We start from the raw sequence: 14,630 nt of genomic DNA, 5'->3' as shown, positions 1-14,630 counted from the left end.
AATATTATTATGTCATATCATCTACTGTTAAACCGTACTTCTAAAATTTGTATTATTATGCTGTATTAAAGAATTGTTCTGTTCTGTGTATTGTATTGTATTGACCCCCTACTTTTGACACCCACTGCACGCCCAACCTACCTGGAAAGGGGTCTCTCTTTGAACTGCCTTTCCCGAGGTTTCTTCCATTTTTCCCTACAAGGTTTTTATTGGGAGTTTTCCTTGTCTTCTCAGAGTCAAGGCTGGGGGGCTGTCAAAAGGCAGGGCCTGTTAAAGCCCATTGCGGCACTTCCTGTGTGATTTTGGGCTATACAAAAATAAAATAAACTGTAATCTCAACTCTCCAGTTGTCTCCATCATTACCCATGTGGGTGTTGAAGGCTCCCAGCAGAACTATGGATCCCTTCCAGTGACTCCAAGAAGGCCTTGTACAGTGACGCCTCGCTATATCACGCTTCGACTTTCACGGCTTCACTGTATCGCGGATTTTAAATGTAAGCATATCTAAATATATATCACGGATTCTTTGCTGGTTTGCGGATTTCTGCCGACAGTGGGTCTTTTAATTTATGGTACATGCTTCCTCAGTTGCTTTGCCCAGTTGATTTCATACAAGGAACGCTATTGCAAGATGGCTAAGAAGCTACCCAATCAGAGCACGTATTACATATTAAATAAAACTAAAATACTTGAAAGCCCAAACAGCACATATTGATTTTTGATTGTTTGCTTGTCTCTGCCTCTCTCTCTCTCTCTCTCTCTCTCTCTGACATTCTCTGCTCCTGGCGGAGGGGGTGTGAGCAGAGGGGCTGTTTACACAAAGGCCGTTTGCCTAGAGGATACGGACCCTGAAAGAATACCTTCACATTGCTGCCTTCCTTGTAGCTGCTTTGTCCAGCGGTGCCTCGCAAACTTAAAAACCCAAAAAGCCCTATTGATTTTTGATTGTTTGCTTTTTGTCACTCTCTCTCTCTCTCTGTCTCTCTGATATTCTCTGCTCCTGACCCACACTTTGAAGAGGAAGATATGTTTGCATTCTTTTAATTGTGTGTGAGACGGAACTGTCATCTCTGTCTTATCATGGAGCATAGTTTAAACATTTGACTAAAGGGTGTTACTTCATGTCTAGAGGGCTCTTATAATGTTAGAAAATGTATTTAGATGGTTGTAAACAGGTTTTCTGTGCTCTAACTGCGAAAATATTCGATTTATAAATAAAAAATCCTACTTCGCGGAAATTCATTTATCGCGGCAGAGGCTGGAACGGATTAACCACGATAAACGAGGGTTGATTGTACTCCTGATATTTGGTGCATAGGCACATATGGCAGTCAGAGTCCTCCCCTCGGCATCCTTCAACTGCACAGAGGCATCCCTCTCGTTCTTCATACAAACTGCATCGTGGCATCGCATAAGCAAAGATTTCATAAGAAGCCCACTCCCACCCGCTTTCCCCCCATAAAACTCCAGAGTAAAGGAGAGTCTAGCTTCCACAACCAAGCGAGTAGGTGGACGTGAGCCCAGCTCTATCTAGTTGGTAACTCTCCACCTCATCCACCAACTCTGGCTCCTTCCCCCAAGGGAGGTGACATTCCATGTCACAGTAGTCAGTTTGTGTGTCTGGGTTCCCATCTGCCAAGACCTCTGCCTTTGACCTCTGCCCAGGACACATTGCACCCAACCGCAATTCCTCCTGCAAGTGGTGGGCCCACAGGAGGATACTGCCACTTGTGTTAGAAATTATATATGACATATGGTCACTGTAAGCCCAGCGATATGTTAAAGTTTGCATAAAGTATATAGATGCCTGAATAAAATTACTTATGCATCTCATAATATTTTGAAACTCTCAGATGCAAGATTAGTATATTAATAAAAAATACAGGGGCATGGATCACAGTAACTATTACAGAATCAGTGGCATGCAGATGGCGGACTGTTTACACTTTGCATATGTAATAACTTTTAAAAATGATGTACTGTAAGTTTAATGAACAAATTCTGTAGGTGACAAGTCACTACTCAAGGGATACACAGCATCCGTCATCCTTCACGCAATGGCTGAGCAGGGGAAGCTTTGGGAAGATTAGTTGACTATCTAGTTGACTATTACATGTTATCACCCTTCATTTGATGTAGTCTAAATTAGTTTAGAAAATATTCAGGAATGTATTTATTATCTGTTTATCATTAGATTACTTTCCTAAATGGGCTTTTTCTAATAAATGGCTGTAGCAATCATACAGCATGGCATTCGGTGCTGGAACCAACCCTTCACCAGATGCCTGTCTAGCACATAAACTCACTCATACCAGTTTCATTTTGAATTCTTAATAAACCTATTATGTTGTTGTTTGAGAGGAGGAATGAGACTGGACTGTGTATAAACACATTTAGCTGTGAAGTATTTACAAAAAACAGATTTAATTGTTTTAAGATTGTTTTATTCTTAAAGATGGATGTAGCTAAATGTAGTTGTAGGAAGTGAAATTCTGACCTATTCACATGTTCATGATCTTAATAGCCTTTACTGGCATAGGTGTCTCTCTCTCCCCGCAAGCCAGTGATCCATTAATAGCACACAGAACAAAAGGAAAGGAATGCAAAGCAAGTTAATAGCTTACTTGTTCAAGGTAACTTGAAGGACAAATTCTTCTGTGGTCTTTTCTGTGAATTTTCTTAAACATACTGTCTATGATACTGTAGATACCAAAGCCTAGATCATTTTTGTATTATCAGATGCTCTCACAGTTAACCAGCCATAGGTTTGCTCATTTGAAGATATTTAATTAAAAAATACATCTCTCTTGAATGAACAAGTAGCAAATCATTAACTGTAATAACCTAAAAATGGTAGGTGTAGTGTTCTAATGTTCAAGGTAATTGGCAAGTCTTTTTAAATGCACAGTTTGTCAGGCGTTCCCAGGAACTCTCTGGTATTAGCAGGACAAAGGTAATAGATACTGAAATTTACTACAGAGAATCACAATGAACTTTGCTTTATAGTGATGTAGTATCTGAAACTTCAAACAGTGATAGGTTTAACAATAACAAGTACAGTATAGGACTCAAATATAATGAAAATGGATTGCTAAAGTAAAAAGGCAATCTGTTTGTTACAATAACAGTAGAACCAATTATACTGAATTTCTTAAGCCTATTTAAAGTTTTGTGCACTTAGCTTTTCCATCTTAGTCCTTGTCATCTGCAATAACAAATATAAAATAACATAACATCCCTCATCCTGCTTAATTCAATTCAGAATTGAGGGCCTGAAATTTATCTCAGTAGCCTTTGAGACGGGGCGTCAGCCTGTTGCAGGTTCTTCTTTGGCTGTGTTCACATTACCAAGCTAAAATTTGTGGCCATGTGACATAAACGAGAATTATTAGATCGAAATTCATGTGTTTTTTGCCTATATGCACAGCTATTGAGGAGAGCTACAGCTGAGAAAACAGTCCCACCTCTAGAAACATTGCATTGATAAAAATTACAAAAGAAGACAGGTGTACTATTCCCTCTTTGTGTGTCTCTGTGTTTTTCTTACTTGCCGTACTTACACTTTAAAAATTACAAAAGAAGACGGGTGTACTATTCTCTGGTGGCATTTTTAAACAGGGCAAAGTCTTTTCTTACCTTGTGTCTAATGCTGGTTCGTCTTTGGCTCTCATATTTTCCTGGATTTAAAGGTTACATATTCTCAAACTGTACTGCTTTTCCATTTTTCAGTGGCAGAGGAGAGGAAACACATAGCCAAAAAGTTTCTTCAGAAGCAGGCAAGGGTCAGAACTAGTTTGAAGACAATCTTAGGTCAAATAAATGGCTGCAGTGCCTGGTTAGACTATACAGAATGTAAAAGGACAAAAAAGGGCATTCAGAAAACATACTGATCAGCATGAAGCCAATTACCTCTGAACTAGTTTCTGTGAGATGCAGAAGACAAGTGGATTCTATATCTTTAATTATTCTTTTTTTTCCTCTTGGTTCTGTTGTCTTTTTACTAGATTGATAGATAACCCCATATTGGGCAAAGTTTTAAGAAAACAAATAAATAGCACCTGTGACACTGAAACTGGCTGTGGTAAATTACTTGCTTGGCACATAATACCTTGAGCACCAGGAAGCAAATGGTATAATACAAAATGGTATAAAAGTGCTAAAAGTAGTGCCAAAACACTGTCAAACAGCCCTGGAGCATGCATGACAAATCCACATTTTAATCTGTACTACCAAATACACGTAAACATTTATGATTATAGCTATATTCAGTAAAGTATAAAACACCATTTTAACATGAGAATACAATACAATATGTAAATGAAAATTTCTGCTGATTTTTTTTTAGTCACTTCTGGGCCATTGTACAGATGACAGGCATTTCTTGTACTACAGTACAGACAAACAACAGTTACGTTGGTGGAGTACAAACCATGGTCTGATGGTTGTTTTGTCATTAGTAATGAGGCCTTTTTTATAACATTCTTTTCCAGATTTGGAAGGATTTCATTATCAAGGTAACAGTGACACTAGGACACTGAGAAGAGAAGGATAATGATAAAAAATATAGTGTATAATGATAGTATAGTATAGAAGTATAGTATATTATAGAATGGTAGAATAAATAGTATATAGTATAGAATGGTAAAAAATATAGTAAAAGCCAATTACAAAGATAATAAGAATAACTTTACCAGCATTTCTAACATGCTTAGGAAATGCGTCTTAAGCCTTGAGTTAAATTTTGTGCCAGATGTGCAGTTTTAATGATAACACGTCAGTCATTCCAGTTTTATGGTCCTTATACTAAAATGTTCTACCACCTACTGTATGCAAATTTTATTTATACTGGAAATTTTTGAGTAGGGCCAGCATCTTGTAATTGTAGCATATTTTTGGATTATAGGTATTAATAGGCTGTATGAAATAAGTAAAGTATATGCTAAGGTACTCTATAACTGAAAGGTGCGCTTGGTAAACTATAATATGTAATTAGTTATAATTTAATTCAGGAAGTAATAACTTTAAAGTAGTTCTCAGATTGCTTATTAAAGTGTTGATCTTTTTTTAAGGATCTGGTGCAGGTAGCTTTACTAAAAATGTAATAATTTCATATGACAATTCTCAGTTTTGATTAGGAGCGTTCTTTTGTGTACTTCTCAGTCCTGCACTGAATATTAGAACAGCATTTTACTTCAGGTTGTATTTTTATCTTAAATATTTTAATAGTCCCCTTGATCATTTTGCTGTGTAAGAGTGAGTTTTTGGTGTCTAATTCTCAATTTCTCCTTGATGTTCAATGAAAAAGACATTGAATGAAAGAATTTTATATAATGACCCACAGTGCATTAATAAATGTCTGTTCTGTGCTTTTGTTTTGGTCAGATAGTGTACTGATGTGCAAAAATACTGATTTTGGAAAGTTAAATATGCAAATTTGGTAGATTGTAATATTAAACCTAAATGTATAGTATTTAATCATAGTATATGAAAATTCAGCAGTTTCTATGTTGCTGAAACCACAATGTCTAGCACCAAGAATAATATCATGATCAGTTTTCCTTAGGTCATGTGTTTTGCCCATTGTACTGTTTGGCCAAATAACAAATACACACTTTGATCATTATAAAGTATGAAATAAAAGCAGCTGTATTATAGCTCTCTAATTGTACAGCATCCAAGGATAATATTAATTACTGTATACATTATAGTTTTACTTCCATGTAAATGAAACTTTGGTGATGTGGTCGAAAATAAACTATCAACTCAAGTTGAGATTCTGATTCCATGATACTCAAAATGTCGAGGAAATTTGATTTAAGCATAGTGTTTGTATATGTCCCTTTGTGTGTGTGTGTTTCTGTGGAAATCTATGAGCAAAGATAACCTCTGAAAAAATTGACCTGTCTTTATTAAACAAATTGCATGTTTGTTTTGTTACAGGCTCCAGGCCTATTGGTTTTGGTCCAGTACTTATTTCTAAGTTGCTATAAAATTGTTTAACTTAATCAGAATTTTTGCAGTCTGGACTGTATAGTCATAGGACCAGGCCTATTGATTTGCAAACTTTTTTTAGTAGTATTTGAGATACATAAATTATTTAAGTACTGTATATACCTATACAGTCACAGAGACCCACTTAAGCATGCGCACGTGCACACGTATGCTCACACACTCATGCGCTCAAGGAAATTTATATACAGTGTGTACCAATCTACCTATCTATGCAGCTTGTTTACTTTATTTGATGCAAAGTTTTTGTTTTATTTAAAATTATTTAAGCTGTTCATTCAGTTTTTTTTTTGTGTGTACATAATCAATATAAGTTAATATATTAGATTTTACATTATTATACAATACAAAGAATCAAATCCATGTCTACCTTTAGGCTGACCGCATTTGTTCAACATAAGAAAGACCCTACCATTCCTGTGTGATGCCCTTTTTGCTGTTCTTTAACATCTTTCACCAAGTTTACCTTTTTTATCTTTCTGTTTAATTCTGGTGCTGCCAGAGGGTTCCCCTTCTGGCTAACTGTCTGGACATACTGAGTTTATCTCTCCCTTGCAGCCTGTTTGTTTAGACCAGTCACCTCCTTAGGTTTCTTCCCTAGAGGACCCTCTTCTGATTCCACACCATCTTCTCTACCATCCCTTTACAATGCATATAATTGATCTATTAAGTAACAGGAAGAAGTAATTTATCATAATAAATAATGAAGAAAATTAGTTTGACATACTCTGTCAGATGATTAGAACCGTAATATCTATGGCAATATGCTATTTACATTGCTCTATTTTCCTTAGTTCACTAATGACAACTGGAATTCTGCTATTTACTGTATGTTGTGCTGTTCCTCAGTAGATGATTATTGGTAAAAAGTGCAATACTTGACCCTGCACTTTGTCATTACTATTGTGTTGGTTGAAGATGATCCACTTGCTTGTTTTCTAACACTACTACAGTTCCAAACTAAAAAATTAAAAGCTGAACTTTTTACCATTCTAATGCTTGGAATGTTATTTTTGTGCTATCTTTGCAGTCTTTAATTTCTAACGTATATTCAGTTCTGACAATTTTGTTCTTTTTCAACGTCTCTATTTTTTGCCTTTGACCTTTCCAGCAGATTAAAGTATTATCTCTTGGCTGCTTTATATTGTCATTGTATGTAAAGTATATTGTGCTCATGCTTCCTGCTATAGGAAGCATTAATCAAACTGTCATCACATATAATATGTGTAAGCACTCAGAGCCTGTGATCAGTGAAAAACACGAAATAAGAATAACTTGAAATTAATTGACTTTAAAGTTGTCACAAAATTAGGATGCCAACATCTTGTGAAATTTCTAACCATTTTTTGTACCCCCTATTTTCATTACAAGATTGTAGACAGTTAGAGCATAACCTTACGCCCAGTGCTGTTTGGTTATTGCCAGCTCAGTGGGAGTTGCCAGTTGATTACAGAGCAACAGAGAATGGATTTACAGATGAACAAATGCAGTATATTACTTATTTTAAGAAAATGTTATTGTTTAGGAGATCACCACTTGGTGGTGCTGCTGACCTAATTTCTCACAAAGAATCTTTAAAGCTTTACACAAAACTGTTAAAACAGTTCAAGACAAGAGTGTTGCAGTCTGACTTATTAGCTAACATGTAAAAACCTAGTAGTAGAATATATAACACTTCATAAATCAAAAAAAATAAAACAGTTTATGTCATATAAGTATTTACATTTATAATTTATCATTAACTTGGTACTGCTTGAAACTGAGAATGTTTACACTACAGTATAGAAAAGAATTATCTTTATGAGAGTTTTGAAGCCATGACTTAGAGATATTCTTTTTGCAGTAGTCTATCTCTGTGTTTACCTTTGACAAAGTTGCACTCCCTTCTTACATTGCACAGATCATTTTTAATATATTTTATAAACTGTTAATTCTTTAGTTTATCAGACTTACTCAGAAATGAGTAGCAGTTAAAGGTCATATTATTTATCAAGATATAGCACCGTGGCAATGGAAGACTCAAGACCTTCAATTTGAGACTAATGTGAAAATGTTAGTCTTTTGTTTATTTCTGGGTTTCTTGGATATATAAAATGACCTACACAAGTTGACAGAGAAGCAAATATAAATTATTTACTGTTAATAAGATCATGTGTTTCATAGGACTATGAAGATGTATTCAAAACTTTATCGCAATGAAGAAATAACCACATATTTCCAATTGTATATGATTTTTTTTTTTTTACTCAAAACTATGTATTTCTATTCAACAACAGTACCAACTCTCTAATTTGTTGCCCTGTTTTCATGAATATAGTAAAAAGCAAATGACAAAAGGTAAAATATACATTTGGTGGTGTGGGCCCCTTATAAATGAACAAAATAAAAAAGGATGAACATAAGATGGGCTTTACCTGAGAAAAGTCCAATGCTTTATTCTTTCAAATTCTCCTTAGTAAAGATTTTCCATTTTAATCTATTTTGACCCAACTTTGTCACTGCACTGAATACATATAGGATCTACTAGCTGGACCTGTGTGAACAGTGCTTATGTGGCAAGCCATTAATGACAGCATTAAATAAATAAAATGCAGTAGGTCTTGTGGTCACTTTAGATAGGATTGGAATAGTAGGCAAGGGAAAAATGATACTGTGTCATATCTCCTGGGACTAGGGTTCAATACTAGTGCATGTACTTGCTGATTCTTCCCCTGCCATCTTGGTGTATGTCGATTTCTTTCAACATCCCAGTAATGTGCATGTGGCATATGTTGGGATCTCTAAATTGTCCTGGTAAGAGTGAACATATGTTGGTTCCTAACTTGTGCTTTATGCTGATGAGATAGTGGTCTAAGATAGATCAGGTGATGTATCATAGGTTTAGTACAAGAGAAAGGTGTAGGTAAACATAAATTCCCTTCAATCTTTTTTTATGAACACGTTTGCTCAAGCCAACTTTCCATAGATAGAATATTTTGATTTATAGTATGCCTGTCCTGCCTTACTAAATTTCAGTAAATTTGTTTCTTCAAAGTAAAGTTATCAGCACTCTGGGACATTGTCCTCTTTTTGTCTAGCATGTTGGATGAGACTTTTATATTCAGAACATAGATGCAATCTTTGTGTGCACACAAACCGTCACTAGAGCCCAAGTGAAATTCTTTATGCAACTAAAGGATGAGCTGATCTTCTCTGTGGAACTTTAACAATTGGCCTGTCACTTAATACATAACATCTGGGCCTCACCATCATCTAAAGCAGCATCAATCATAATCAAATGCACACTTGCTGGTACATTCCATACACAGACATGTTAAGTTTGCCTAAACTGTTTTATCACCTGTTTTGTCAGTTTTAGCAACAGTGATGGATAAATCTATGCAGCAGTTGTCAAGGAAAAGCCTGGGCTTATGTACACTCAAGAAACCAGTGTCAAAATGTCCACTCCTTCCTTTGTAATCCAGAGGCAGCACTACACTCTTGCTCTTTCAATGCATCAGCTCTGCTTGGGTTCAGCTTCTATAGCAGAATACCTGTTATACAGGGTGTGGCCTACAACAAAGATGTGAGAATCAATCTACTCCAAGGGTAGTTCTACTGCAGAACCTCAGCAGTGAAAAACAACATGTAGCATGGCCCAGTCTCACTAAAGGATGGGAAGGTGTACAGGTAAGGCAGAACTACGTAAAAGCAACTCTGTACCCACTGAAGCATGGGTTAACTGATTCCTGACTTGCAGCAGGTGTTTTTTACGTCAGCAAGAAAGATTTGCCATGTAAAACCTCATAGATTGTAACTACATTAGAGGTGGACACCGACTCACCTGGCTAATGGAACACAAAATATCCTCTCTTTGAATGTATTCCAATGACATGTTTCAGTGGGCCCTGAAGACCACAGGGAAAAAGACAAATTGTCATTAAAGCTTTGTACTTACACTTCCAAGGCTAATATTGCTTTATTCTTGTAGCTAAGGTAAAACCAGCAAATATATTAGGTATGGAATTTTGGTTGTTTGTGTTACCTAAGCAAATGTAATCACCTAACTATCAGGTAAATCTTTAGTTTTTGTTAGTTTTTTGCTTCAAATTTAATAGGAAAGCTAAACTTGTGAGACTATATGCTGTTTTTCAGTAATTAAAACCATTTGCTCCAACTCTTCACATTTTTTCAGACTGTGTTGTCACACAAAAATATACTAATACAGAAAAAATACATTTTCAAAAATGTGAATACTAGAGCTATAGCTTGTGCACTTTCCCAAAAAGATTGCCAGTTTGTTTTATAACCTCTGGACAGTAATACATCAAATGTAGTGACGCACTGCAAATTGCTAAACATGTACTCTTTAGATGCCTTTGTTCCCAGTGAGGTCAAGGAGGAACAATGCCTGATCAGGTCACCTTAAAAAAGGTCATAACCCAAATCTTTTGCTCCATTTATGTGCATTCCATGTTGCCTTGAATGTCATCCAAATCAAGGTAGAGGACCATTAACATGCTACAAGCAGGCATGATATTGGCCAGTGTTGCCAGCTACCATGGATTAAGCCACTGCCTGTTTTCCTACTGCAGGCAAGGTTTCAGAATGCTACCAGGTACAGATTTCTGTCCAAGATTTGTCCATACCAGAACACAACTGACACATCAGGGTGGTCCATCTTTAAGAGATTCTTTCACGTCTGATGCATGTCCTTCTTCTGAAACTATCAAATGCACGCATCCGAAGATAGAACAGTAAGAAACAGGCTTTATGTTGCTGGTGTTAGAGCCGAGTGACCTATCAGGGTCTTTCTACTCCCTGGCCTTATAGCAGGACAATGCCAGGTCACATACACATCTGCTCTAGACTATTGAGGAATGCTCAAAATATCCAAGGCAGGTGTTGTTTTTCCTGTTTTTGTTTTTGTACTCTTTTATAATTTCTGTTATTCTTAACTGATTATTGTTTCTGTAATGAGGGTTGACATTTTAGCCCAAAAACATATGTTACTTTTAATTTTATTTGTGAGTATACTGTATAATCATTGCCACAAGCCCTGAGAAAGAATATTTCTACTGGAAATTTGAAAAAAGTGAAGATGTATCATTTTAAAGAGCTACTGGATCAAAAAACTGAAGCAAAAACAGTGTTTAAAAGGTAGTCCCATAGTAGTAATATTTCCTTGAACAATTCTCTGGACAAGAAATAAGTTTGTGGCTCATTTATGGAAGAATGAGACAACGAAATTCATTCAGCTTAGATTTATGTTGTGTTATTTATTTACAGTGTTGTTTTGCATCTATATATACATTCATAAATCCAACTGATAATGTTTGTGCTATGAATAAATTATTTTTTTGTTTATTAACACAAGTGTTTGGTTTGTTTGTTAAACAGTAAGTCTATTACAAAATGGATTAAGTGTGAATGTTTTTTGCTTAGTTTTGCATGTAAAATTAATAACTTTGTTCCTAAATTGAAATTAATTTCTTCTCAGCATCGCATAGGGCTCTAGAGGAACATCCTGCTGTTATCAAAGGAAGTTCCTGACAATGTAAAAAAAAATTGTAATATCTATCTGTCTGTCATTCTAGGCCGAGTTGCAAAGCCATATCTATGGCACTGGAGCATCATAAATGGAAACTACCAAAATATATAAAAATGGTTATAAAGTCAGTCTTCTAGGAGTGTCCATCTTGTCAAATATCTATATAAAAATGAGGCTTAAACTTTCCATGAAGTTGCACAGTACCCCAAAACAGCAAGGTCTTTCTGACTTTGGCCTTAAAGGAGATTAATAAAATGGCCGTAAAAAGGTCTATTTTTAGAAAATTACCATAAAAAGGTAAATACGTAACTGCAGGAAGCAATGGAAAGCAAAGTTTTCAGGGGAACGTTCCTTAAAATAGCATACTTTAAAAGTGGGGATTAAATAAACATGTCCTTCAACAGTATTCTAATAAATAAACTGAGTATAGTGGAGACATTTGGCTTTTCTGGAATTTGGTTTTCTTTAGAAACACACTTTCATAGACATAACTGAAGAATGCTGAGAAAAAACATTTTTCAGCAGATTACTATTTGAATATTTAAGCACAAAAACTATGATGTGATTGGTGGTATGTGTGTGCATTACTGAAATATTATAGACTACAATGATATTGTTGATGCTAGACTCAATAAATGGATTAAAATATGGATGAATGAATAAATTTATTAATTTGTAACAGGTAGGCAGGAGCAACACTGAAACAATGGAAGTAAGTTCTTGTAGGTGCATTTGTGCTTGTGTTTTGGGTAGCGTTCAGCTGTGTCTCATTGAGCTTTAAGCTAGTTGAGCATATAGTAATTCCTTTAAACTTTTAATGTATTGAGGAAATGGCAAAGTTTACTATTACTGCTGAAGAATTTGGAAACTGTAATTGACAATTCTTTCTGTTTCACACGTTTACAATTTTGTGCTGTATGTGAAGAATACACTTCCAACTACAGGAAAAATGTGTGTTTCTAATAATGATCTAGGTAAATAGTTAAATAAGTTAACAGTTCTGTTTAAATTTTTACAGATAGGTTTGTGCACTAAGTTCATGTAGCTCAGAACCTGTTTATTGGTACTTATGGGTGTTACACTATACGCTCATAGACTAATGGAGTTATAACTATTGTCAAATTAATTGCAGCGTAATGTCAATGTAATAGTTTATAATGTGTATCTTGTGTTATGCTATTGAAACCATATAGTTAATCTGTTTAGTTTGTGCCTTGTGCTGCTATAACAGTCTCACTTTGTACTGCCTCTCCACATCTCATTCTGTTGAATATATAATGCAGTGACCTCAACAGTGTTACAGTCCTCTTAATGTTTTGTATTTGGTCCTTGAAAAAGCTACAGTTTATCTGTACATTATACCTCACCAAATGATGAAAGTTTGCTTTTAGAAAAAACATGTGATCTGCATAGTGTAAACTGTGGATTTGGACAGTTAACCTGCTCTGTGCCATTGCTTGTTGTAGGGTAAGGGTTATATTTAATATACTGTATTTAAGCAAAGGTATTTAACTTCTTATCTCTTTCTCAGAGTGTTGAAGAGAGATTTGCTTTCCTGGCAGAGTGGTATGACCCAAATGCAGCACTCCTTAGGCGTTACCAACTTTTGTTTTATCCTAGGGATGGATCAGTTGAAATGGTAAGATATTTCATTAAGTGAAACATGTAATTTTATCATCAAGCTTTACAGGCACAAATTTACATTTTCATTTACATATTTCCATATATTCTAAATTATAAATAAAAACAATTTTGTTTTAGCACTACTTCAATATTTTATTTCTGTAACTTATTTTAAGAGATTATGGATTGTTTGCCTTTTTCACAATTATAAGAAACCTTTGCTAAGTTATTATTATAGTTAAATATTTTCAATTTCATATAGATATTGTCATATATCAGCCCAGTTTCCTTCCCTGGCTGAGATTCAGATTCAGATTAATGTTTTATGTCTCTTTTGTTTATTTTTGATTCTTTTGATTTATGTTATGTGCATTTTTGTTTGTTTTTGATTGTATGTATGTAAGTTGCCTGTGTTATGTTCCATGTGTTTTATGGGTGGCCCCCCAAGAGGTCGGGCCACCTTCCTATCACCGAAAGGAACTGCCCTATGAATATGGAGGGTCTCCCATAGTTCTTGGCAGTTCATTTTGAACATGTCTGGGAGTGGTGAATTCACTTGTGTTTAGCTGTACTTTTTGTGAATTACGGATAATATGACATTTTGTTCGGTTCATTTTAATTATGTCTGCGGATTCTGTATTGGGACTTTGTTGGCCTAGATTACCCTGTGTTACAGGCACCTCCTTTTTGCCTTTTGTTCTCTGTGGAGCTGGCTTTTTGTTACAGAGCATTTTGTGAAATAAATCTTTTTTTTTAATTGATAACAATCCTGTACTTGCTCTTGCTCTAGAAGGGGTTTGGTGGTATACCCTGTTGTAGTTAGTCGTTTTTGGAAGTGGTTTTGGAACTCTTTAGTTTATGGGAATTCAAGTGCACGACAGAAGTTTCACTTCAGTGTGACTCAGTATTGCACACTGCAACGTGTATTAGCAGCATGATGCACCATAGTAGCATATCAGCCCAGCACAGACACCACAGAAATGCATTTAGAAATATGGGGCCAACTTTAGAGTAATCATTTATAGTAATCTGCATGTCTTTGGAATGTTAGATCCAGGCAAAAACTTTCACTCGCAATAGCCAATGTGCAATGTCCCAACAATACATGGGCCGGGATACAAAGTACCTAAAGTTTGCCAGAGAAACCCTTGGATTATCTCCATTACTTCTGAAGCAATATTCTATAAGACAGATGTGTCAAAAGTAAAATGTCTCAACCAACTTGAGCCATTTTTGCATCTAAAGAAATACTGTAATAACTTCTGAGACACATTAGTCTTGTACTTTGGATGCTTAGCTGCATAAGGATTTCGACAGCTTGTATTCATAGATCAAACTGTGAGTTTTTCTGTATATGAGATTATTTTTAGGAAAATATCAAACCATCCCTCAATAAGAAACTGGTATCTCACCCTGGGATGGTTCTTCTTGTGTCCAATGCTGCCTGCTTAGACTACAAAGTACCCAC

The 14,630-nt window shown here is 35.6% G+C and overlaps 1 protein-coding gene across 1 annotated transcript in view; it reads left to right on the top strand.

The window, feature by feature from the left end:
* Positions 1 to 14,630, top strand: part of nme7 (NME/NM23 family member 7) — a 212,231-nt gene that overhangs the window by 16,786 nt on the left and 180,815 nt on the right. The window contains exon 2 of the mRNA XM_039745178.1: positions 13,071 to 13,178. Coding sequence (XP_039601112.1) covers positions 13,071 to 13,178 — 108 coding nt within the window. The remainder of the gene's footprint in view (positions 1 to 13,070; positions 13,179 to 14,630) is intronic.

The sequence above is a fragment of the Polypterus senegalus genome, chromosome 2 (genome assembly GCF_016835505.1).
Source record: "Polypterus senegalus isolate Bchr_013 chromosome 2, ASM1683550v1, whole genome shotgun sequence".
Lineage (NCBI taxonomy): Eukaryota > Metazoa > Chordata > Cladistia > Polypteriformes > Polypteridae > Polypterus > Polypterus senegalus.
The sequence above is the reverse complement of the archived record's forward strand: the minus strand, read 5'-3'. Positions and strand labels throughout refer to the sequence as shown.